This window comes from Mirounga angustirostris, unplaced genomic scaffold, assembly GCF_029215605.1.
Source record: "Mirounga angustirostris isolate CCGP_5_RB_7025 unplaced genomic scaffold, mMirAng1.0.hap1 SCAF_3, whole genome shotgun sequence".
NCBI classification, from domain to species: Eukaryota; Metazoa; Chordata; class Mammalia; order Carnivora; family Phocidae; genus Mirounga; species Mirounga angustirostris.
The window spans coordinates 171957004-171984820 of NW_026991711.1; the positions used below are offsets into that span (position 1 = coordinate 171957004).

Consider the following 27817-nt stretch of genomic DNA (forward strand, 5'->3'; position numbering starts at 1 on the left):
TATATCCTAAGATGTTACATAAAACATTATGTCCTCTTTCAGCAACAACTAAAGTAAAAACACGTACTTAAAAAGAAAAGCAAAGAAAGGCTGACCAAAAAATTCAAACAAAGGTGGTCAGGAGGATGGAAGGGCAGTGGAGAATGGATGGGGTTAGGAACCATTAATTAGATACAGATTATTGTCAAAATCTTAACTTTTGTTTTGGGTGGTGGATTTATAGGCACTTACTACATTATTAAACTTAACTATAAAGCTAAAAAACAGGCCATGTATGGACTGAAGATGAAATGAAGTCACAAACCAGGATCCAAAATGAAAGAAGGGAAGAAAAAAAGGTTTGTTGTTGTAAATTTTGCTAAAAAAACAGCAAAACTGGTTAACAGGGTTTGCCCCCAAATTGAATATATTAATTAGTTTTGAAATGAGTAGTCTAAAACTTGGCAGTTTTGCTCTAAGTCTAACCTTGAATTTTCATATTTGCACACATTTAACACTCAAAACGAAACCTGGGTGTGCGAACTGTCCCATACCACATCCACCTCAATTCAGATGATTTGTCCCAAGTTCAATGAAGCTCATGTGAACTGAAAACAATGACTTTGTCAGAGCTCTGGTCTTACTTCTATTTTACATCAGCCCTTCACATATCAAATATTGATGCTGTTTTTACCATATCAGCAATAATAACAATAATTGATATATACTATGTGCTAAGTACTATTCTAAGACTGGATTTAATAATTCATTTAATCTTTTCAATAACCCCCTCGAGATAAGTACCATCTGCATTTTACTGATGGGGCAACAAAACCCCAGAGATTCCTTGGGGTTTACATCTAGTTAGTAGGGAATGTATGAGTTGAACCTAGGTGGTCTGGCTCTAGAGTCTGGGCCCTTAGTCATTATGCTACACTATTCTTTTGTAGACATAATTTGAGTGTTGACTTTTCATAAACAAGTTTGACATATTTTTAAGGTCTGCCATTGGGGTAAAGATCTGATACATTTTCTCAATTACATAACTAATCCGATTTTTTTTTTTTTTTTGCTTTCAAGGATCTGGGTAGAGTGATGGGCTTGAAACACAAAAGTTAAGTTACTTCAATAATCTAACAATCACATAGAGATTTACCTAGGCTAAGAAAACACCAATAAACTAATCTTACTTGTTAGAGCAAACTTCATAACCAAATATCTTCCTTGACCTTATTTCTGATGTTATAACCAAGATAAAAATATTTATACTTGTACTATTTCATTATCTCATCACACTGCTAAATCTTAAAGACAGAAGCATCTAAGAGTGTTCCCAACATAGCTCTTTTTACCAAACAGTCCACTCAAAATTCAAAATCCAAGAAGACAGAGTCTGAGGGACCTGGATTAGGTCACATGTCCACCCTCTGGCCAAGAGAGGGCAGGCAACCTAGGCTGACAGTCCTGACATGGCTTCATGCAATGGGAAACAGTTCTCTAAAGGAAAATGGAAATTTTGTTATCAGAAGAAGGAGGGTATGTAGGACTGGCAAAAATAATGGATGTCTTCTACACTGTCATACATTTTCTCCATGTTGCCAAATATAAAAAAAAAAATTCAATTCTCTTATTTTCTTGTCAACATCCGATGGTGCCAATACTTGCTTGCTTTGGCTGCTGTGAAATCACTCTTCCCATTCTCTCATTCTCCCATTCTCTGCTCTTACTCATCTTCATGGCTTTTTTTTTTTTTTCCTCTTTTTCTTCCTGGTATGTTTTTGGCCTCCTAAATGTCTCACTCTATAGTTACCCATATAAGTTTAGAAAACGTATTACTTCAGGCTACTGCCTATATAATGATGGCTCCCAAATAGGTACTTCCTACTCAAACCTCTCTTGAAAACTTGAGATCTATATATTCAACTTCTTCTCAGTTTCACTTGGTGGTTCAGTCTCTCACCGGTGCCTAAAAGATAATGTGTTCAAAACCTGAAATCTCCATTTCCCACCCCAAACTTTATCCTATTTTCCTAATTACCATATTCTTTTTTTTAAGTTTTTTTTTTTTTTTTATTTGAGACAGAGAGAATGAGAGAGAGAGAGCACATGAGAGGGGGGGAGGGTCAGAGGGAGAAGCAGGTTCCCTGCCGAGCAGAGAGCCCGATGTGGGACTCGATCCAGGGACTCCAGGATCATGACCTGAGCCGAAGGCAATCGCTTAACCAACTGAGCCACCCAGGTGCCCCCTAATTACCATATTCTTGAATGGCACCACTATCTACCTGGTCATCTATGCTAAATACCTGTGGCAAATGCTAGGTTTCTTCATTTGACCCAGTCTCTTTTCCCTTCTCTCTACCACCTCCTCCTCATATACACACGTGGAGGTACTATGTATTTTAGGTTCTACATCTGCAGTTGCTCTCAGTTTTTAACTGTATGTTTCAGACTACTAAACCCAACTTGACCAATCAGATTGTTGCAATGGTCTACTTGCTTCTGTCTTGACTCTTCTGATTGATGTCCTATATGTCTAGCAATTAAATGTTAATCCACAATTATTTTTTAGGATAAAGTATAAAATTCTTTGCTTAGCACAATTGACCCTTGATACTCTGTTCACAGACTATTTCTCTGACCTTATTACCTTCTAATTTCTTTTGCCCTTACAAACTGTGCTCTAATTATACCAGTTACTTGTAGGTCCTTAACTCACCATGCTCTTTAGGCTTCTATATCTTCATACATGCTGTTCTCTCTGCATAAAAGACTTCCATTTATTTAGCTGGCCATCTTGTCTTTCAAAATTCCACTCAAATGTAACTTTCCCCAGAAATTCCTCTTGGACACCCAGAATCTGATTTGGAAATCTATCCTCTATGCCCCTACAAAGCATGTCAGACAGTGTTCTGTTAGTTTACTGGTCTATATCTTCCAGTAGTTGGTAAGTAACCTTAGGGTAGGAATTGCATTTTATTTGTGTCTCTCATACCTTTTATGATGTGAAACAAATATAATATTCAATGTATTTTTACTGAATGACTTCATGAAGGAAATAATGTTACCCAAGGGAAATAAGCTGAAGAAGTTTACTAGAATTTACAGATTCTTAACTCTGTTCCCTAATTTGCAATAAAGAACTTCCCTTTCTCAAATAATTCAAAGCATAAACTTAAGAATATATGTTCTTGCTTTATTTTTTTTATTTTTATTTTTTTAAAGATTTTATTTATTTATTTGACAGAGAGAGACACAGCGAGAGAGGGAACACAAGCAGGGGGAGTGGGAGAGAGAGAAGCAGGCTTCCCGTGGAGCAGGGAGCCCGATGCGGGGCTCGATGCGGGGCTCGATCCCAGGACCCTGGGATCATGACCTGAGCCAAAGGCAGGCGCTTAACGACTGAGCCACCCAGGCGCCCCTATGTTCTTGCTTTAAAAATAGCTATCTTTTGGTTCATGCTTTCATTTTTGTCTTCTGGCAAGGGGGAAAAAGCTAATTACATACTTTAGCGTTTAAAGTTTTTTCTTCAAGCTAAACAGACTTGAAAAATGAGCATAAAGATAATTTTCAAATAAGATAATCTGCCATAAAATCCATTATTATTATCTTTACTTCCAAAACTACAAGTCATGAATTTTCTCCTTTTCCCTCAAACCCAAAACTTTTTAGTCTACCTCCTAAAATATGTCTTAAATGCTTCATCCTGTTCTCCTCTCCTGTTACTGCCTTCTCATCTTTTCCTTGGCATTCTCACTTCCAGTCTCTCCCACCTCAGTCAGGCATCTCTCCTATGTTCTTCATTGGTGACATTTTTCTTTGTAAGACACAAATCGGATTACCCCAGTGGAATTCAAACACTGGATTAGCATACAAGGCTCCATTTTTGCATTACAACCAATTATGTCAGTCTCATTTCCTACCACTTCTTTAATTCCAACTATGTTCAATGTCCAGGAACCTGCTAATGTTATTTTATACCTCCAAGTGTCAGCCTTTGGCAACTGCTCTGCCTGGAACGTACATTCTCTGTGAATCTAATTTGTACGATATTTCTCAACCTCATGTACGAATCAAGCACTGCATGTAAGAAGGTTTTCTTGATTTCTGGAGACAGAGTTAGGTCAGCTCTGCATTTTTGCTCCTGGAGAAGTGTGCATACATCTTTATTACAGCATTTGCTTCATTATATTCATCTTTCTATAAAGTACCTATTTCCTACCATACTATAAATGTAAGAAAGAAATTGTGTCCATTTATCTTTATATTCCCAGAATGTTGTGTGGGAAATTGGCACATAGCAAGCCCTCAATAAATGTTTCCTGAATGAAGTGAAAGAATGCCTCTTTGACCTCAGACATTCCCCTCCCTAGAAGAGTCAACATGGGGAAGAACATGTTTTAGGAAAGAGAGGCTAGGAGACATAACTATGTCAGGAACAAAACAAAACAAAAAAAGAAAAATTAATTTCAAAGGGCTAATGGCAACCACAATGATGGAAACCCCCACGCCTACCACTAAAAGAAAATATAAAAAAGAAAAGACAAGATATAGCAGGATAGTAAGAGAGAGAAGGATATAAATATGAATTTCACTGTGGCTGTCTTTAAAAGGAGACACGTGCCAAGCTATGTATGTAAGACAAGGTTAATGATGAACTCTAGGAGCATTTTGCCAGTATGTTTTTCCTCTTATGGCATTTATCAATTCTTACCCCATATACCCAATTCTTCATTAAGAATGTTAACAGAAGAAAAAGGAGATTAAGGATACTCTCAAATTATTATTATAAATCCCCAGAAAAAGTACAGCACGAAATGATATTAATATAAACTTATGTGGTTAAAACTATATCCAATATTGAAGAACAAATATTTGGGTCTATAAAGGATACCAAAACCTATCTCCTCCTCTCACACTCCCCATACACTTGTTTTTGGCTTTGTCCCCTGCTCTACCCAGTACCTGAGTATCTTCCTCACTTTCCCCATTCTGTTCCAGTTTTAGAGCAACCTATAAAGGGCTTTTGATTATTAAGGGCTAAGCAGTCTGGGAAATGAGGGTTGATGCTGTGGTTGTTTAGAAGTCTTTTCCCCCCAGAATACACCTGCTTAATTTTTCGTCAGCACTTATTCTATAACTGATTAATTTGCCAACACATAGTTAAATGTTGACTATTTATATACACTTTACATAAAGTCTTTTAGAAGAGGCTCTATTTCTTATTCAGATGTGTGTGCAACACACTTTCCATTGAGTTTATGAAACTCAATTGAAAAGGAATTAATTAATAATCCAGTCAAATGTCAAAACAGCAAGGAGAGAACATTATATGGAAAAAACAGTAGTAGTACCACAAAATGTCTTTAGAAAATTTTGGCATGCCCTCAAGCCTCCACCAGTTACCCTGCCTCAAGCCACCTCTAAAAACAACAATTTAAACAGAAACGGCAAATGAAACCTCAAATGCCTAAGTTAATGCTGGTAAGTAACATAACTCTATAGGGCATGGAACATTTAACATTTCTTAATATTTAATGCCCTGAAATGTAACAGTGAAAAGAACTATTTATTGGGTATTTATTGCACATCCAGTCACATTTAGTTCTCGTCCCGAGTCTGTGACACAGACTCCACACAGCCAGGCCAGGTTAGCTGGACTCCTAGACCCACCATTTTACATTCCCTGCTCTGGATCCTACGCTACCTTCATAAGCCCAGGTAATGCAAGCTTGCAATATCAAATTTACTATGACATAAAACACAGGTTTTCAAAAATGTTAGTTAATAATAATATAAAAACAAAGGACTCATTCACAATAACAAGTAGAACTAAATAATTCTTTAGATTATATAAACTACCCTCAAGAAGCAATGCTTTAATTATTCAGGGTAACAAAATAAATATTTTAAATTAAATTCCCAACTCAACAACAACAAATAATCACTTGCTGTCCTATAAACACAGTTCTACAGTATGTACTACATAAAACAAAACAAAACCCACAAATAATCCTTGAGCTGTCCATAAGTTGTTAAATAGATATTCATATTTTGAAAATGACTACAGCATTCTCCAGTTATATTATCTGATACTGGCTAAATCTTTTTAAAATAAAAGATATAAATGAAACAGTAAGTTAAGGTTTTTGTATGTACTTATATGAATGATAAAATTAATCGGTATAAAAATATAACTAATAGGACAAGACAGATGCTCCAAATCTCAAGAACTAAAATTCATAACTTCCCTTCGCAAGGCTGATTGTCAACATTAATTTTCCAGTAATGTTATTAGTTGATAAGCCTTAGAAACTACCTTCCTACCTGCTATTGTATATTGCAGAGATGAGGATGTTTTGCTTGGGTTTTGATTTTTGTGGAGGGAAGTGGTGCCTAATTTTAGTCTAGATTGTCCCCTATGCTTGTAGAAAGCAAAATGAGTAATTTCCAAGATAAATCACAAAACAGATTAGAGAAATTTCCAATTATATCAATTCTATCACTTATCACTTACCTAAGAGAAATGAAAATACACAGCCAGCTCTTTTAGGAACTCTGTAGACTTTCCTAGAACCATTTCTAACTACTTAGTGCGGCCAATGAAAGAGAAGAGCAAATACTCTCTTCCTTTGGTGTATTCAAAGCTGGCTGTCATTATTATCTTAATTCAAACGTATGTCATCAGAAATAAATCTGGGAGTTTCACAAAAACTCGGTACAGCTTGTCTGCCAAGGGCCCCGAAGCTCAACTCACTTCAAGTGCCAGAAGATAACCCCATGCAAAGTTAAGGTGATCTAAAATTGTTTTAAAAAGAGTAAGATTTTATCTTCATGCTCCAGGGTAGAGAGAGAGAACCATTCAACCCCTAAGGAACTACAAAGGCAGTGAGGGGGGATGCAAATGGTGAATGCCGATTCTACCCACCATGGTGACTCATGGCCTGCCCGGCAGCCTCCATGCTGACATTCTGGAGATAGTTGTGGCAGCGCTCCTTGTGCTCCTCCAATGAACTGCGCTGCTTGTAGCTTCGTCCACAGTAGTTGCACTTGTGAGGTTTACCCACTGCGAAGAGAACTCAAGATCAGTGTGCCGTCAGTCTCCTCCAAAGCAAAATTAACATCTGACTTGTGATAGTGTGGAGGGAAGCATTTATATGTTTTTCAGACTCAAATCTCTTCCTCCTCCACACTCTGCTTTAGGCAAGAAAAGCTAATAAATTTATACCAAGACTAAAAGACAGCTAGAAGATAAGGCAAGATCGTACCTTTGGTGTTAGGGGAAATACTGAATCAAATTCATGGTCTGACTGTATCCTAGATCATGAGGGGCTGATGATCAGTCTTCAAATTATGTGACTCGTAACACTAACATTTGCTCTTACATAATTCTCTCAGCTTTGACTCATTCAAAAGACAAATCGGGAGTGTCCTAGATACATGGTGAGAATTTTTTTAATTTATTTTTTGGGGGGATAAGGACAGAGAATTTTTACTGAAGAAAACTAAAATGCAACAAATGGAATGTCATTATTTAATGAAAACATTATTCACGGTACGGTCGGTACCAAGGACACTAAAAAGAACTCAAGTGATGAGAAAAAGTACAGATAAAAGCAGAGTTTCTCTTTTCTTTCCACCTTGGTAATAGCTATTCACACATGCAAAACTTTGCAGCAGATAAGTGTATTCTCCCACATAAGCACTGTTCTTATATTACCAAGAATTAACCTACTAGGTGCTTTGAGTCAGGATTATTAACAATAACCACTGAAGTCCTAACCTATTTAGTTATACGATGATAGTAACATTTTCTTCTTCTTCTTCTTCTTTTTTTTTTTCTAATGCATTTCACATTCAGGAAATGAATTATTTCCTAGTAGCCAGAGAACTGTATCTCAGTATACCAGGTAAAATACTTTGATGCTCACATTAAAAAAAAAAAAAAAAAAAAAAACACTTCCAAAGAAGCAAAACACACTTCTGGAAAGAGACATGCTTTACTGTATGACAATTCACAAGGATATCACAGAGCACTTTGATTCTTGGTTTTGAATGAATACCGAAAAAACATAAAACACCAGCTGGTCTGTGCCAAAGCCCTCGGTAGTGAAGTGCAGTGTGAATCAGGTCAGTGGCCCTCATCGGATGTAGGAATCACTTTGTTTTGCCCAGAGGACAAACAGACCACTCTTTTTTATAGTCAAAGATAGTATCCCTAACTCCAGTCACCTTACAAGACCATGCTCTGACACTGGTCACAAGTGCAATTAAAATACTGTAACAAGGCAAGGTATTCAGAGCTGCATAGAAATTTCACTATACTGATTAAAAACCCACCAAATTTTTAAATTGTATTTGAGGTGCACATAAACTCCATTATTTCATGATCATAATTTTTGTAAATAGTTTTAAATAAAAGCTATCTAAAGCAGGATTAGTCATTTCTAAAAACACAAAGCAAATGAAGTTCTATTTTTCAGAACCAAGAATTTTTATATATTGAACCAAGGTATCTCTGTATATTGCAAAGAATCTTTATCACTGAGAACATTAAAAATGACAAGAACATAGGGCGCCTGGGTGGCTCAGATGGTTAAGCGTCTGCCTTCGGCTCAGGTCATGATCCCAGGGTCCTGGGATCGAGTCCCGCATCGGGCTCCCTGCTAGGCGGGGAGCCTGCTTCTCCCTCTGCCTCTGCGTCTCTCTCTCTCTCTCTCTGACTCTCATGAATAAATAAATAAAATATTAAAAAAAAATGACAAGAACATACTTTTAGTCAAAAACTTTTCACGTAAATAGTGTAAATATATTTACATATAATTGCATTTTAAGATATGGGGTTACATATTACAAAAAGCTTTTGTTTGCTATCACTGTTACTTAATTTTGGGGTTTTTTAGTGTGTTTCTTTAGAAATAAATGAATTTGCACTAAACAAGTCTACTAACTAGTACTGATTAAGCACATACACTGTGCTTAAGAGCCCACCGTCAACTAGTTTCATCGTCTGTCTTCCCCCTTTATCGGTCCTGTTGCACTGTGTCCTAGGATACCTGTTATACTATGAACATATCATCCTATACTTTCTTCCCCTTATTAATATAAACCTTATACCTTCTGAACGTCATTTAAACATAGTTCCCTTCCACTCCCCTTGGCTCACAGCCCTCAATAAATTTCTAACTCACCCACCAAAGAAGAAAAGACAGTATACTTTTTACTGTTTTTGAAACTCATTTTTTTTTTTTTACTAACCTCATTTTTGTAGTCTATCCTTTCTGTTTTACTTCAGCTTCTCCCATTTGACATCTGTTTTAAAACATCACTCTTTCCTCTTCATCCCAATTTGAGCAAATTGTTCTAGAAGTATAACCTCAATTTCCCCAAAATCTTGATCTGTGTTCCACTACAGCAATCCACATGCTGGGCAACATATGTTGGACTTTGATATCCTGTAACTGTTTTATCTCCAAGACATTTACTTTGGAAATGCTCCATTTTATCCTTCTGCCTCTCATCTAATACATATTTGTTAAAAACCTACTGTGTACCAACAACACAGTGATGAGGCTGGAATATAAAGTAGAGAACAAATTCTCACGGTGCCTATCCTCAAGCAACTGACTGGTGAGGCAGACAGGCATTTAACAAATATACAAGCAATATATTACAAATTGTGGTAGATTCTATAGAGCAAAAGAATGTTGTGTTAGCCTAACACGGAGAACCTAATTTAGTTTGAGAAGGTTGGACAGGAAGGTCTGCCCGAGGTAGGAACACTTCTGATAATTGAAGGAAAAGTTAAGTTAATCAGATAATGGGGGGGCGCGGGTAGAGTGGAGGAGAGGCAGTGTTTCAGGATTTCCGGGAACTGCCGTCATCCTTTTATTTGTTTTCATGTACTTAGCTCCTTCAAAGTCTAGATCATGCCCTTACTACTCTTTTGAAAATGATTTTCAAACATCAACAACAATCCCTGCCAGATCCAAGGCTCTATTAGCCCCACAAGACCACTTCCTGTCAGTTCTTTGATATTTCTTAAAAATCAAGTTCACGAAAATATTGTTTACATTTACTCCCTATATACGATAAGTTTATTTGTGTGATATTTATAAACCATCCGTTAATATGTGTAACACATTATTTTGCATTTATTTTTATAAATTTTATTACATTCTCACCGTCTGAAACGTCTTCATTCTGATATTACTGAGACATTTTTATAAAGTCATCAATAGCCTCTGAATCACTAAATCCAGCGGATTTGATTCTAAATCTTCCTAATTTCTTGGCCACTTTCAAACTTTCATTTGCCTTGAATCACTTGTTTTAGCTTCTGGAATCAAATCCTATGATCCCCCTCACTGGCTTCTCAACCTCTTCCTACCTGGCAAATAGATACGTAACTTCTGATTTTCTTCTCACTATAATAGTCTCCCCCTGTTCCCTCTAGATTAAGCCCTCATATCTGGGCTGTCCCAGATCTGGGCTGTGAAATGTCCAGATCAGGCCTGGAATAGGTTCCCATGTTTGTAAGCTGCTACTGGTCATTTAAACCTTTTTAGAATGATCTTGGTGAACCCAAAGATGGAGTTTTCTCCTCTGTGCTCTCATAGTACTCTGTCCATAGTCTGTTGATGCATTACTTATGATAATTTCACTGTGATAATCCGTATGATATCTATTCATCTCCCTAATTCCAAAAAAATGAGCTTGTCCTAAGAACAGAGGTCATGTTTTACTCAATTTTGAATGGATTGTGCTATGGTAGTTATTAAACATAGGAGATACTCAATACGTATTTGCTGAGTGACTGCACTTCAAACTCATACTTTCAAATGCCTTTTGAGTACTGCCTTATGCATATTCCTCTGAAATCTAAAATTCAACATATCCAAAATTATCTTCCTCCACAAGACTACTTCTTTATTCTGACTATTCTTTTGTGCCATTGTTACCACTGTTTTAATAATCCAGACTCCCAACAGGCAGCTCCTTTTGTTGCCCCCTTACCTCTTTTTCCACATCCAAGTAATTGCTAAATACTATAGACTCAACTCCTTCAATGTTTCTCAAGTTTATCCTTCCCTTTCAATCCCACAACCAATATGCATGTTCAGTTCTTCATTATCACTAGCCTGGGCTAGCATAATAGACTTCAAATCAGGTGTTCTCTCATATAATTATTTAGTCCCCTCCTTAAAAACCTTTACTGACTCTTAATTTCTATCGAACAAAGTCCAAATCCCTTTACCTGGCATCCAGTACCCTACACTAACTGGTCCCAAAGCATACATCCCATCTTCTACCCCAGGATCCGGCCAAAATCACCATGAGCTTTCACACTTGAGTCTTAGTTCTTTCTGGAATGGCTTCATACAACTTGGGTTTCTTGAAATCCATTCATTCTTCCATTCCCAAATTCCCTAGCCTTCCATCTAAAAGTGATCTTTCCCATGAAAGAATCATAACCATATTGGCTCCATACCTAGGAAACATAACATTCTATCTTGTATTTGTGGCTATGTATACATTCATTTTGATCTCCCATGTTAGACTGTGACCTTCTTGAGAAACTGGAGCAATGTCTTATATATCTTTGTAACCTGCAATAAGTTTAGTATGGTGATTTGTTCACAGAAAGAATAGGTCGGGTTTTCATTAATAACATCATTTCCTATCTCTTTAAATATTTTTCTCTCACTGGTTTTCCTTAAATTTCACTAAATTTCCAATTTTCAAAGCAATACATCTGTGTAAAAATATGAAAATTCACCAAAATTATTCGTAATTACACAATTTAGAGATAACTATCTTTAACATTTTTATCCTCTTGTATTTTTTATGTACATGCAAAGACATATTTTGTTATGAAATTGTCACTTTATACACTGTATTTATACTCTGCTTATTTTACTGAATATGTCTTGAACATTTCCCTATGTTATAATATTTTTGTTGCTGAAGTTAGAGGACAAATTTTTCCTGGATAATATAGAATTATGATAATGTTGAATTATTTAGTTTGCTTAGCATTCCTAGTCCTTTTCTTATTTAATAATTATTTCTCTTTTTACTATAGTTATATATGCCCAAACCTGAGAAAATCAAGTAGTCCTAGAGGGCATTTAATGAAATACACAGTCTCCCCTGCTCCTCTCACCCCCAATCTAATCATAATCTAGTTTTCTGTCCTCTTTTTGGAATTTCTATTAGTTTGATGTTAGAACTTCTGGACTGATTCTTTAAATTTCTTATCTTTTTCCCCTCATACTGATTGTCCTTTTACTCTTTTGACTTTAAAAAACTTCATCTTTTTCTTTGAATCTTTCTGCTAAATGTTTTCTGGTTATCACGCATTTTAATTTCTAAGAGCTCTTTCCTGTTTTTTTGTTCTTTTTTTTTAATAGAATTCTGTTTTTATTTGTGCCCAAAACTTACCTCTCTGAGCCTTTTTTCTTTTTAAATTTTCTTCCCTCTTTATATTGTCTCTTTTCTCTGAGATTTTTTCTTTTTATATTGTTCCCTGTACTGGAAGACTTTCTTAAATGTCTGGTCCCTGAATATTTATTGTTCATTCATATTGAACAGTGAGGTACTAAAAAGCTAACTGGAAGTTCAAGAAACATAGGTGAAGTTTGTGAACTACTGCAGAGTGATCTCTTTATTGTTAGACCCCCATGTCTTCTCTTTCAATTTCCCTGGAGAAGATGCCTCTAATTTCCAATCCCAAGGGTGATAGAAGCTGTAATGTCTGTATTTTAGAAGGCAAGGAATGGGGCCACAAATTTAAATGTTCAATTGTGGTCTTTTACATAATCTCCTTGCTTGAAATCCTTTGTTGCCCCCCCACCCCCCACTCTCCTTTCCCTGGAGTCCCTAAGCCTGAACGTTTCCAATTCAATTTCTCCAATGCCTCCAAGCATTTATTTTCCTGTAAGGGGGAGGGGGAGGAGGAGGATTTCGTTGGCGGGCTGTATGTGTGAGAGTAGCTCTGTGCTCTAACAATTTTGTATGCGGACTTTGAAATACCTTTATATTTAGTCCAAAGCTCCATCCCTGACTTCAACGGTCCTGTTTCTTCCAATTTTCAGGATCCACTAAAGGTTTCAGTCTTGTCTTACTGTCTGTTACCACCCCTCTCTCTGTCTGCTTTCCATCCTCCTCTTGGCTGCTATTCTCTCCTTTCCCATTGTCCTTGCTCTTATGAATATAAGCTTCTATAAACGTCTACTGTGATTTTAGTGGAGTTTTAAGAAGGAGTAGAGACAGATGTAGCTTTTAATTTCATCATGTTTAAACAGCAGTATATAATATCACTTTTGTTGGTATGGTATAGTTCTGTAAGGATGTATCATAACTCTTCATTTTAATAAAAAAGGGACATGATATATTAGGAAAGCTTAGCCACTGAAAGAGTAATCACACATTAGTAAGACGAGGAATTTGTGGAAATGTAAAGTTGTATATATCCTCTTTTCTGTTCTGTTATTTATTTAACTATTCTAACACAAAATTCCCTACCTATATTCAAAAACATTGTAGCTTAACCATTTGCAATGGATCTCAAAATGTGAACTGCAGGCTACCTATGTTAGAATTCCCTGGCATGTTTGTTAAAATGGAGATTCTTGGGTACCATGCTGGACCTAGAACTTCTGGGAGTGTTACCTGGAGGTCTGCATTTTTTTTTTTTAATATTTTATTTATTTGAGACAGAGAGAATGAGAGAGAGCACATGAGAGGGGGGAGGGTCAGAGGGAGAAGCAGACTCCCTGCCGAGCAGGGAGCCCGATGCGGGACTCGATCCAGGGACTCCAGGATCATGACCTGAGCCGAAGGCAGTCGCTTAACCAACTGAGCCACCCAGGCACCCCGCGGAGGTCTGCATTTTTAACAAACTTCCCAAATGGCTTCTTACATACTGAAGTTGGAAATAGTGGTTCTATAGAAAATCATAAATCATCATGTTCTCTAAGTCTGGAGTTGAGTTAAAATTTATTTTTAAGGTGAAGAATATTTTTCTTCACCTTGTTATAATCTTAATCGTATTATCAAAGGAGTTGAAATTAACTTTATAAGAAATTTCGGGATTAAGATCTGAAAAACCCTTGGATGAAGCTTCATTTTATTACTGGTAATAATACAAAAAAGAAATATTTTGATATGGAAGTTTACTCCTGTATGTTGATTACATATTTTAAGGGTAATGATAGAGTTTAAACTAAACTTTGCATCAATTCTCCTTCAAACTGACCTGTGTGTCTGAATTCTAAAATTCAAGGGGAAAGTTATACTGACCCATTTTTCTTAAATTGCAAATTGTGCAGCTATCTTTTTAGAGGGCTATATGATGTTATTTCATCCTAGAAAAAACAGCATAGAAATTAATCATATCCACTAATAAAAGATAAATAGTTTGCCAGGGCACTGATTTTGGGAGTCTATCTTTCCCGATTTCCACAGCACCACAATAAGTGCCAAAAGAATGTGTTGTTGGAATACAGCTAAAACCTATTAAGTCATCTTTCCCCCCCTCCCCAAATAAAACTTTGAGAAGTCTTGGAGAAAAGACAGAGAGATGGAGAGAAAACAGTTGTATTCAAGTTCCCACTTTCCTTACTTGATAAAGTAGGGCTCAATCACATGGTAACAGCTTTACATTGGCTCTTCTAAGCAACCATCTTCCTTACAAATGTTTGTTACTCCTGAATTCTGAGTTACGATACATGTCAATTTTTAGTTTTAAAAATCAGCTTTATTGAGGTATAATTTACATAAAATAAAATCCACCCACTTTATATAATTCAAGGAGTTTGGAAGTATATATAGTTGTGTAACCACTGCCACAATTAAAATACAGAACATGTCTGTTGCTCTAAAAATGTCATCTTGCTTCTTTGTACCAAATCCCTTTGCAACCACTGATCTGCTTCTGTCACTACTGTTTGCCTTGTTTTTTTAGGATTTCATATAAAGTGAATCATGCAGTATGTAGTCCTTTGTGTCTGTCTTTCATTCAGCATGATGATTCTGAGATTCATGTATTGGTAGTTTATTAATTTTTATGGCTGAGCAGTATTTCATCGTACAAATGTACCACAGTTTGTTAATCCACTCATTAGTTTAGGTTGTTTCTAGTTTATGGCTCTTAGGAATAAGCTTCTACCAACACTTGCAGGCAAGTCTTTTTTAAAATATGGATATCCAATTGTTCTAGCTCCATTTATAGAAAATATTATCTTTCCTCCTTAAATTATCTTAGTACCTTTGTTCAAAATCAATTGATCATATATTGTGAGTATATTTTTGGATTCTCTGTTCTATTCCATTGATCTCTGTGTTTATCTATCCACAAACTAAAAGAATAGATACGACTAACAGAGTTAGTCTTCAAATTAGGTAGTGTGAGTCACATACCTTTGCATTTTCTTTTCTTTTTCTTTTTCTTTCTTTCTTTCTTTCTCTCTCTCTCTCTTTTTTTCTTCTTTCTTTCTTTCTTTTTTTTTTTTTAAGAGAAGGAGAGGGGGCAGGACAAGCAGAGGGAGAGGGAGAATCTTAGGTGGCTCCACACCCAGCGTGGAGCCTGACATGGAACTCGATCTCATCAGCCTGAGGTCATGACCTGAGCTGAAATCAAGAGTCAGATGCTTAACTGACTCAACCACCCAGATGCCCCATGCTTTTTCAAAATTATTTTGGCTGTTTTAGATCTTCTGTATTCCAAACAAATTTTGTAACCAGTTTGTTAATTTCTACAAAAAAGCCTGCTGGGATATTGATTGGGATTGTATTAAACCGATAGTTTTAATTTCTGGAAAATTAACATTTTAACAGTATTGAATCATTTAAACCAATCTTACCATTTATTTAGGTCTTTAATTTCTCTCAGCAATATTATTTTTTTTATTTTTCTTGTACAAAATTACATAAATCTATCTCTATGTAACTCATGTATTTTGGATGCTATAATAAATGATGTTGCTTTCTAAATTTCAGTTTCCAGTTGTCCACTGTGAGCACATAGAAATAAGTTTGATTTCTTTATATTGATGTTGCTTCTTGTAATCTTAATGAAATCACTCATTAGTTTTAATTTTGGGGGGGTCAATTCCTTGCTTTTTCTGTATAGGTGATTATATCATCTAAAACCAAATATAGTCATACTTATTCCAATGCAATTCATATGTCTTTTATTTCTTTCTGTTGCCATACTGCATTGACAAAACACCTAGTACAATGCTGAATAGAAGTGGAGAGATCTATTCTTGCCTTGTTCCTATTCTAACAGGTAAACTTTCATTCATTTATTAATAGTATAACGTTAGCTCAAAGTTTTCCAAAAATGGCTTTTACCATATTGGGGAAGTTCTTTCTGTTCTATTTCCGAGAATTTTTTTTATCATGAATAAATGCTGAATTATGTCAAATGCTTTTTCTGCATCTTTGAAGATATATATATATATATATATTTCCCTTTCTTTCTCTCTCTCTTATTTTTTCTTTTTGGTCTCTTAATATGGGGAATTACACTGATACTCTTCTAATGTCAAATCAACTTTGAATCCCTGGGATAAACCCCAGTTGGTCATGATATGCTATCCTTTTTTATGTATTTCTGGATTCTATTTGCTAAAATTTTGTTAAGGATTTCTGTTTCTGTGTTCATGAGGGATATGGCTATATAGTTTTCTTTTATTACAGTTCCTTTGGTTTTGGTATCAGGGTAATGCTGAACTCAATCTGTTTGGAAGCATTTTTCCCCCTTCATTTTTTCCCTAATGTTTCCTTAAATTACTTCTTCCTTGAATGTTTGACAGAATTTACAAGTGAAGTAATGTGCAGTTTTCTTTGTGGAAAGGTTTTTAACTATAATTTCAATTTCTAGAATAAATATAAGGCTATCATAGTATTTCTTTCTGAGTGAGCTTGGATAATTTCTGTGTTTCAAAGAATTTATTTCATCCACTTGAATTTATTGACATAAACTTATTCATAATATACCTGTATTATACTTTCAATGGCTATAGGAGTTTTAGTGACATCCAATTTTCATTTCTGATATTGGTAAATTGAGTGTTGTGTTTTTGTACTGATTGATCTTGGCTAGAGGTTTATCTATTTTATTGATCTTTTCACAGAATTGGCCTTTGATTTCATTGATTTTTCTGTATCATTTTCCTATTTTCCCTTTAATTGATCTCTGCCTTTAAAATTATTATTTCCTTCCTTTACATTCTCTAGATTTAATTTGCTCTTTTGTAATATCTTAAGGAAGCTTAGTTAATTGGTTTGAGACCTTCTTTTTTTTTTTTTAATATAAACACTTAATGCTATGCATTTTCCTCTAGTATCACTTCTGTTCTCATCATATTCACATTTTCTTTTATATTCTTGAACATATGGAGTATATTTATAACAACTGTTTTATCAACCTTGTCTGCTAATTTCACCATTTGGGCATTTCTGGGTCTATTTCTATTGATTGATTTTTCTACTGATTATGGGTAATATTTTCTGCCTTCTATGTATATCTGTTAATTTTTTAGTGGCATTCTGGATTTTGTGAATTTTACATTAGTAGGTTCTAGATTTTGTTGCATTTCTTTAAACTGTGGTTCATTTATTCTTGTATGCCATTACATTACTTGGAGTCAGTTCAACCTTTTTGATGTTTGCTTTAATGCTTCAAGGCAGTTCCAGAGCATGCTTTAATCTAAAGACTAATTTAGTCCCAGTATGAAAGCAATAAACTTTCTGAGGATTTTACTCAATGACCTGATGATTACAAAGTCTTTCCACATTGGCTGGAGAGAATTGACTATTCTCACTGCTGTATGAACTCCAGGAATTGTTTGGCCTTCTGCTTTCTTCCTTTTCCCAGCTGCAGGTAGCTTCTTCATACACATACGTAGATTACTATTTAGCCAAAGAGTCAAAGGGGCTTCTGCAAAACTCCAGAGTTTTTCCGTGCAGTTTCCTCCTGATACTCCTCTATATTCTATACTCCAAGAGCATTGGTCTCCATGGATTCTGATCTGTCTCCAAATCAGCAAGACTGACTGGCTCTGTTTGGGTTTCCTGTTCCTAAGCATGGCTTGGAAACTGCTTCTAGGAAGTAAGCTCGGATAATCATAGGACTCACCACATTTGTTTTTCTACTTTCTGGAATCCTAGTCCTGCAGTACCGATTGTTCAATGTCTGAAAGTCATTTAATATATTTTGTCTGGTGTTCTAATTGTTCAGAGCAGGGGGTAAATCTGGTTCCTAATACTTCATCATGTTTGAAAGCAGAAGTTATATATGTAATTGGGTTAAATACCAAAAAAGTCATGCTAACCTTGTAAATTTTGTTACCAATACAATTCAGGTAACTGAAATGAAGTTTATTATATATAAAGTTCTATAATATGTATTATAGTAAATAATAATATATAGTATAATAAATATTCTAAGACACAAGATAGCAGGATTAGTGTTCCCAACTATCTCAAAAGTTAATATATAGTCTCCTTTGATCTACTATCCCTCACAAAAATCCTACACTAACAAAAAGAGAAGTATCAGTATATAACCTGTCAGAAATATAGGTAGAGATTACTGAACTGACCTGAGCAATAAATTATAAATTGAAGATGCAGTAAATAAAATTTGACAGTCCTGACAATTCAATTAGAAAAAAATTTGCTAGCATTTGCTAGAATTTTCTCCATCTGTTATTATTAGGAATTAGAGATAAATACCTGCCCCTGTACTAAAACCCCCATATACCTACCCAAAAGGAAGAGCAAAGCAAATAACCATAAATAATTTTGAAGTAGGAATGTTTACCATAAATTCATAGGGTGTTATGAAGGTATATAGCACAATCAAGTCTCGTTCACTTATGTTTTCTTGAAATATGTCACTTCAAGAGTTATCCTAGTGAAACCTATAAAACAAATTACAATAGCACTAATATATGTGGTAAATGTTTTATTCTTTATATAGATGTATGTATGTTTACACATAAACATGCAAAAAACACATCTATATACAGAAAACATATTTACCATTTGTCATGATACATATAAAATCAGCAACAGCATCATGCATATAGCACATTCATTTTCCTTTAATAAAATTAAATGACTGTCCTATATTTATAATGCAAATAAATGACTGTCCTATATTTATAATGCAAAAAAGGGAACTTGGTATCTGATTTTACTTGACAATTGCTTACAGAATTAGAATTTAATCTGAAGAAAGATGAGCACTGAAATATGGCACAATTGATATTTTTTTTGGTTTTAGTACCCATAAGTTATAATATCTGAATTGGTTTTCTGCTTTATTGTATGAACCCTCTATATAAACAATTTTAATGTTCTCAATCCCTGTTGTTCTCAAAAAGGATTTTTCCAATTCGTATTCACGCTACTAGTGTATGAGAGAGCCTTTTGACCATACTCTCAAACAGAACTCTGATTAAAATAATAATTCTCTAATGTGCTAAGCCTGTGATCCTTAAATTTTAATGGGACACTGAAGCACACTCTGGGGAAGGATATTGTAAAGCAAGATAAGCACAGGATATTTTAAATTTTTGAGGGAAATAATAATATTCAACATCCCTCAGACACCACACTAACTACTTGCTCACAATTTCAACATAGCACATTATAGTCTTTTCAATGATGTCACATCTCTGTGAAGCTAGGTTTCAGGAGTTGCAGCAACACAAAGCAGGTACTATGTAAAAAATAAATGTGGAACAGGAAATGAGAGTGGAGGTATCCAGTCTACTTCCAAGATATGGGAAGTTGTGTAGTGTCCAACAAGTGCACACTCCCATTAGTAAAAAATTGTGGCTATTCAAGAATGAAATAAAAACATTATTTTGTCTTTCAATTTATATATATTTTCAGATTATTTTTTCAATTAATTGACAAAACCTTTTTGTTATCTATTATGCGCCAAGCACCATTCAAAGAGTTGGGGATACATTAATAAGTAAGACAGAGGATGTCCATGATCTCACAGAGCTTACATTCAGATGACAGTGGGGAGAGACAGGCAACATGTGCATGAACAAAAAAATCCAAGATAACTGCAGATTCTGATTCAAGCTTTACAAGACTTTAAGACAGAGACAGCAAAATCGAGAGTGAGTAGGGGGATGTTCTAGGTAGGGTGCTTATGGAAGGCCACTCCAAGGAGAAGCCATTTAAAGCAAATATCTGAAGGATAATGAGGCATCCATGCCAAGAACTGGGAAAGAGCTGAAGGGAGAGACTTCTAGGATCATCAGTACAAAATCCCAAGAGTAGAAAGGAATAAAGGAACCTAGGGTGGCAAAAAACACAGAGCGAGGGATAGAGTGGTATATGATCAGACAGGAGGTGGGAAGCAGTTCCCCTATGATAGGCAGTTTGAGTTTATTAGAAGAGCAATGGAAGCCCATTAAAAGATTTTAAGCAGAGAAATCACATGATTTAAGCAGAGTTTCTAAAGAGAATTCTGGCTGCTATATCAAGAATAGATCAGAAAGCAGGAGTATGGTAGTGGGGATCATAGGCTCTTGGGGTCAGGCAAGCCAGAGTTTATATCCCAACTTTTCCTGAGTAAAAGTTGCATAAAATATGCAGATGTGGTTTTAATGGTAAGGTTTTTACTATATCAGAGCATAATTTTTTAAAAAGTACTCTCACAAAGATAATTTATACTGCTCTTAAATTTCTACATGTCTTCAAGCATTATGGAAATCTTTGTTTATTTCAGCATAATATGATCCTTTAGTTTTATTATAGTGAGCATTTTGGTGTATGGATGTGTGTATGTGTGCGGTATGTTTAAAATAAAAATCCAAATAGTATACATTGTGAGCAAAATATGAATAAAGACATTAGGTAAAAGTATAGTAACCTCAATAAGATAAAGCTTTACATAAAGAACCATACATATAATATTTAAAACTACAGATTGTGGGGATGTCAGGTAGCATCTCTCTTATTTATCTGTTTAAAAAATTTTTTTGAGTATAGTTGACACACAATGTTAAAATTAGTCTCAAGTGTACAACATAATGATTCAATTTCTCTCTACATTATGCTATGCTCACCCTCTTTAAATTTGACTTTCCTTATCTGTAAAATAAGGCCCTCAAAATAGTGCTTGTCTATTAACTTTTATTTTTGTAATGGACTGACATTTATCATTTACTAGGAAATACATATAACCACCATTGACCTCTACAAATCTTAAACTAACTTTCTAGTTAATCCAAGAATGTCCAACTGAACATTCCTTCATTTGATACAGTTTAAGGGATGCAGATGCAAAACAGAATAAGACCTCTTCTTTGAGATGCTGAACTTAGGATTTTTCATTCTTATTTATATACTTATCATCATGTTTCTGAACAAACTAAAGGGATTACCACTCTGATAGATGATTTATGATACTCTAAATAAAGATTTAATTATCTTCTAAATATGTATTAGGATTATAATGAATGATACTGGTTTTTATATACTTCATTTGTAAGTTTTTTTTTTTTGTTTTTTGTTTTACCATTTGGGAGGTTTCTTACAAGATTTGGCAAGACAGCACAGGTTGTGGATGAACAGGTTTTTTGACTCACATACACGGATCAAGTAGGAAAAATAAAAGGAGAGGGTGGAGGTTAGCTTACCAAAAAAAAAAAACCCTCAAAAAAACAAAACAAAACAAAAAAACAGTGTGATGTGCCCTTTTGGACACTGAGTAATGAAGCTGGCATGTTGCCCTTCCACTTCTGCCATGAGTTCAAGAGTGCCAGGCCCATAGACTCAGGGACGTGGAAGAGAAAATATGAAATGGCCACAAATTCAGACTGTTCACATCAACATCCACGCAGGGTACAAAACTGTGCTAGTCAATTTGTAATGAGGACAATGTCTGTAGAAAACTGGGAAGAATGAGAAATAGCTCCACGATCCTTGCCTATTTCTTCAGAATTCCTAACAGAGAAAGGTAAGAAGGAAAGGTTCCAGCAGTAAACTGATCTAAGAATGCACCAAAGTCAAGTACTACATCACATGAGTATGTACTGTAAGAAGAAAGACTTCTCTTTAATAATTCCTTCTGGAAATGTGTTTGAAATTTAAAGAAGCATGATGACTGATATTTGAAAAAAGAGATTGTGTATGCTATTTAGAAAAATTAATTTCTGAGGGATATATAAGGTAGAGTATATAATGACTATTGGTCTGGAAAAGAAAAGCGTTCTACTTATTGGATAGAAATCACACGGATAACCTTACCAGCTAGCTTGACTGAGGGTGGTTTTTCCCTCCTGATCATATTTCAATGGGCAGGGCCTTAAGGGTGTGTTTGAAGAGTCAGGAATGAAAATACTAATCCCATCCCCTCTCTCCAGTGTTTATTGCAAAGCATATAGAGAGGCACCACGGGCATCATTATCAGGACTTGGGTGAAATCAGCACAGCACAGTTATGCAAATCATGTGTGCAACTGACTGCTTGTGTATTATCAGTGTAATCCACCTCTATCGAGCACCTCCAGGAAGGAAAGGAGGGGTGGAGGGTGGGGAAAGTTCACACTTGGGAGATCACCCAGAAAGTGGGCCAGGTGCCAGGTCTACAATCAGGTGAAAACAGTTCCTTCTCATGGGAAGTCTGCAGGACAAATTATACTACACTTAATGCATCATCACTGTTATGAATGAGCTACACTAGATTCAATTTCTGAACCAGCTTAATTTAATCCAATTTGTCTATCATTATATCGGGCCATGGAGTAGTATTTTTAAAATGGGCCTCTGACAAATCTGATAGAAAAGTCATGATGATCTTGTTTCAAAATAATGTCAGTATGAAAATAACTGATAATGATAATCTTTTAGCCAAGTACCTAATTTTCAGACATGTTTTACTCTTCACTCATTTCACAATCAAATTGTTAACATTCAAAGGTCTATAACCTGCAGCAATTTCATGTTATACAAATAATTTTGTATGTATACAAACTAATGGTACTTATTTACATACTTTTTTCTGGCAGTCACCTCAAAAAATGAAGCAATACTGAAGCGAACATTTAAGGACTGGGGGAAAATCTATGAAAAAGACAGTAGAAGGCAAAAGGAGACATAAGAGGGAAAGATAATTTAATAAAACAAGATGGAGAGCAATTACAAAGGCTATATGCACTTTAGAATCCCTTCTAGTTTATGGAATTCCTGATCAGTCCACAATTAAAGGAAATGATGTGGCTGTGGTAGTGAATCCCGTAGCAAGACATGACAATATATTTGAAAGCATTTCATTCTTATGGTGAATTAACAGACTGTCCCATGTGAGAAGACTTAAAACTAGAGCATTTGACATTAAGTTGTTTCTTTAATAATATGGTCAAAGGTTAGCTCTGTCTCACTCCAAGCCAGATACTACTTTTGAGCTTTATTTTTAAGAATTTGAAGATGAGGAGTTATCTCCTCTTGGCAGTTTCTCTCAGAGGATGTAGTTTAAACTTTAAAAATGCCTGTTGGTTGGTTAACATTCTACTAAAGGTGAATGTTCAAATATATTAAAAAACAGGCAGAGTCATATATTATAGGTATTTTCTCATAATAGTTAAAAGCATAACTGAATAAAAGAGTTAAAAATAAGGGAAAATGTGTAAATGAATTTGTGGCAGTGCAGTATTTAACTGATAATGTTTTCAAAAAATCAATACTGGGAACTAATACAAGTATTCAATACTTCTGAGCTATTTTTATGGGAAAAATATAGTCCTTGGGATTACAGGGTCTTGAAAAATAAAAAGGCAGTCCTTGTATAATAGAATTAAAAAATGTACAGTGAGGGGGAAGTTATTGTTGTTTTAACAGATGGATATTTATATGGTACATCTGGTCCAGTTGCTTTTTATAGGACAAAATAGTTTTAAACTGACAATTAGACACAAAGCACAAATTTCTTAGGCTAAAAATTGTCCAACACTGAATAGGTTACAAAGTAATATTGTAAAAATCAACATCCCTAAGGTGTTCGTAAATAAGCTAGATATCTGTTTAGAATAACATAGGCTTATTGACCCTACGTAAAAAGATGAAGACTTCATGACACTGGAAGTTTCTTCAAACAGCTCTAACTCCAGGGTTATGTGATATATCTGCATATATACAGATATATGTACAGATATGGATGATACAAACATATCATGTAACCTAATTTTATCAAGTATTTATTTTTAGATGATATATCCAAATAAAGAATTATATAATAAGTACTGGTTTAAGTGAAAGCTAAGGTTTTCCTTAGAATATTATACGTAAGTCTTATTGAAAACCAAAGGAATTATTTTTTTAAAAATGAGAAGAACAACAAAAAAAAGCAATTTGGGGGCACCTGGGTGGTTCAGTAGGTTAAGTGGCCGACTCTGGATTTGGGCTCAGGTCATGATCTCAGGATCCTGGGATCAGAGCCCTGCATTGGGCTTTGTGCTCAGCACGGAGTGCTTGAGGATTTTCTCTCTCTCCCCTCACTTTGCCCTTCCCCTCTGGCCCGCTCACTCTCTCATAAATAAATCTTTAAAAAAAATAAATTCTTACACTTCTCTGCTTACTCAAAGATATTTTATTTAACTATCTCTGAATAATACTTTAGTGTTACAACAAGCAAGCATCTTTGAAAATATCTGAATGTTAAGGAATATTTGTTTTTTTTAGAATATAAGAGAGAATAAATTTCCTTGGGACATTAGAATTTTTCATTTTCATAGTTTTTTTTTTCATTTTCATAGTTTTTAAAAGATTCCATTTTTAAGCGATAAATAATTTTTGTAATAATCTGAATCCAGTACAATTCTATGGACACCTGAATTTTAAATACGGCATAAAAACATTTGAGACTGTGAGAGAGATATTCTTACTTTTTCTTCCTTGCAGTTTATACATAACAATTTATAATGTATATATACTATACAAATTTCCATATATTAAAAATAATCTTCTATCCTGTTTTAAATATTTAATTTGGACACAGCATTACAGTATGTGACACATATTCCTGAAATACTAATTAGAAAAAAATATGCAATTCTAGTTCCTCCTAGATTAAAAAAAAAAATAACAAGTATGCTAAGTATTATTTTGATTAGTAGGGGTCCAAGACTTAATTGAAACACTATTTCCCCAGTGTATTGGGTATAATAAAGACAATTAAAAGGAGCAATATATAACGTATGAAGCACACTAATCAAATTTCTAGGAATGAAAGGACTATAATTACTTGTTAAACTAAAAATCTAAGAGACAAAACTAAAAAAAAATCATTTTTTTTGTAGCAGGAGTACTGATTTACTGATTCATCATTAAAAACTCACATAATATTTTAAATGTCATATGTTATAAATTTACATTAAGCAAATCAGATAATTTGGTAAATCTTAAGATTAATTGATAGTGTTTTAAGTATAAACCAGTAGCTTTTATTTTCCTATACCCTTATAATGTATACAAGAGTGCAGATTATTTTCTCACTGGGCCAAAAAATTTGACTGTGATCTTCAGCTGATATATCGCTGATGATACATTCCAATTCTTTATTTCTCTCTCCTTCCCATTCCCTCCCACTCCCTCTTAGAATGTCATTTAAATTTCACATGTAAAAAGATGTTTTTTTTTTCCTTTCTCAGCCAGTCATTTTGTTTTGAGTGTTACAAAAAGCAAAAGTAGAAAGAGGGTTTCATTTGCTAGATATGTTTAAATTTAGCCAACATATTGCAATAAAATAAAGCAATTCTAATGAAATATCCAGCATTAAGACAAGTAGGATAGCTCTAAATAACACATAATAAATGAAAATGGTTTTAGAAAACAAAACATCACACACTGATGATTGCTATACAAACTAAACTTAGATTCTGTCATTTCACCTTTTTCTTTTCTCGTGAATGGACACTATTTCAGAAATAGGATACATCACTGCTATAACCGAAGCAAGAAAGGTTATGATTTCTTCTGTTATTATCTTAAGAAGTGGGGAATAAAATATGGGAGTTACTGACAAAAATTATCTGCTACCGAAAAAAACCTTATCATATTAATCTGATATGTTTCCATAAGTAATAAAATTATATTATTCAAAAATTGTTAGAAAATAAACATTTCCATGGCAAATACTGCTAAACACTACTGAAGTATTATTATTCTTTAAGGGGTTCTGATTTATTATCTGTAAAACTGGACATCCTTCCAATTTTAAAAAAATGTTATCAATGATTGTAATAAAAATTGAAAGCATTCAATCAAATCAAGTAACCGGGGTTTTGTAAACTAAAACCCATTTTCTATGCCAGTGTAAAAAATATTATTCAGGTACTAATTAGCAACGGTGAGGGGGGGAAAATTCAACATTGTTTTACACTTTTGCTGGTGTTCAGCACAACAGATGGGGCTTTGTAAAAAGTACTTTTAAATGGGAATGTGTTTTAAGTAAACTTCTGCATACCTGGAGCTAAAAGTACAAAATCAGAAACTGTCTATATCAAGGCTATCTCTTAAATATAGGTTAGCAGATAGTTGCAGAGAAGTAATAGTGGTGCTCTGAAGATCACTGGAAAAACTTAAAACCTATTCCATTTTTTGCAAATCTATCTGAAAGTTAAACCACAGCAAACTATAAGAAAAAAAAGTGGGGGTGGGGACCACTCTTTTACTCTTCAAGATTTGGTTGTAGTGAATAATCAGCAGCCAAGTTCAGGGAGAAAAGATAATACATTGTATTTAGCATCACATAATACTGGGAGCATGGGGAGATTTAAAGACCAAATTAAGTGACTTGACAAAGTCATATAAATAATTTGCACTGAGCCCATTCCAAACTCAGATGTTTTGACCTCTTCTAAATGTACTTTTTTTTGTTATTTTGAGTTAATAAAGTTTTATAGAATAAACATATGGGGATGTATCATTTATCCCATAACATATAGATTTTGGAGTTTGACGGTCTTGGTGTGACTCTAGGCTCTGGCAGTGAGACCTCTCTGAGCCTCAGTCTCTTCACCTGTAAAATAAAAATAATAACAGCAAAAAGCTCTCTTGACTGACTGCTTCCTCCTGAAACACTGAATTCCTGGCACTTGTAGGCCCCTCTTTGCATGCCCCCACATAAACACTTCCAGTGGTTGAATTAGAGAGTCACTAAGAGTCAGTTTAGTTCTAGCCAAACCTATTTATGCTGGCTCTACCTGCTATTATACTTATGTAAATTACTTAAATATCCATATTTCAAGGAAATAAGTACAAAAAAAATTGTTTCTAAAAACTAATTTTGTCACTTTGGAAAGATTCAGTAAAGGTGAGTTGATTTAAAAAATGCTAAAGAGGGCACCTGGGTGGCTCAGTTGGTTAAGCAACTGCCTTTAGCTCAGGTCGTGATCCTGGAGTCCCAGGATCGAGTCCCACATTGGGCTCCCCACTCAGTGGGGAGTCTGCTTCTCCCTCTGACCCTCTCCCCTCTCATGCTCTCTCTCACTCTCTCTCTCTCAAATAAATAAATAAAATCTTTTAAAAAAATGCTAAAGAATTAGAGGTGGGCAAAGATACTCATAAAAATTAGTGAGAAATCTTAAAAATTTAATAGAAGTCTGATGGCATCACAAGGGTCTAAGTTCTTAAAGACACTGAAAATGGAATTAGAGATGATGCATTATGTTTTTACATTTTAAAAATATAAACGTAAGGACTTCTACCAAAAAAATTTCTCATGTTGCTAGACTTACTGCTGTTAATCAATAAAATATCTAGCTTTGCTCATGTCAGATAAAAGGGCTTTAATTAAAGAAATA

General features: G+C 34.8%; 1 protein-coding gene across 6 annotated transcripts in view; it reads right to left on the minus strand.

Annotated features, from left to right (window-relative positions):
• Nucleotides 1–27817, minus strand: part of IKZF2 (IKAROS family zinc finger 2) — a 156192-nt gene that overhangs the window by 15880 nt on the left and 112495 nt on the right. For all 6 annotated transcript variants that reach the window (XM_064587009.1, XM_064587008.1, XM_045868071.3 and 3 more), the window contains one exon: nucleotides 6905–7042. In XM_064587009.1, the coding sequence (XP_064443079.1) occupies nucleotides 6905–7042 (138 nt within the window). The remainder of the gene's footprint in view (nucleotides 1–6904; nucleotides 7043–27817) is intronic.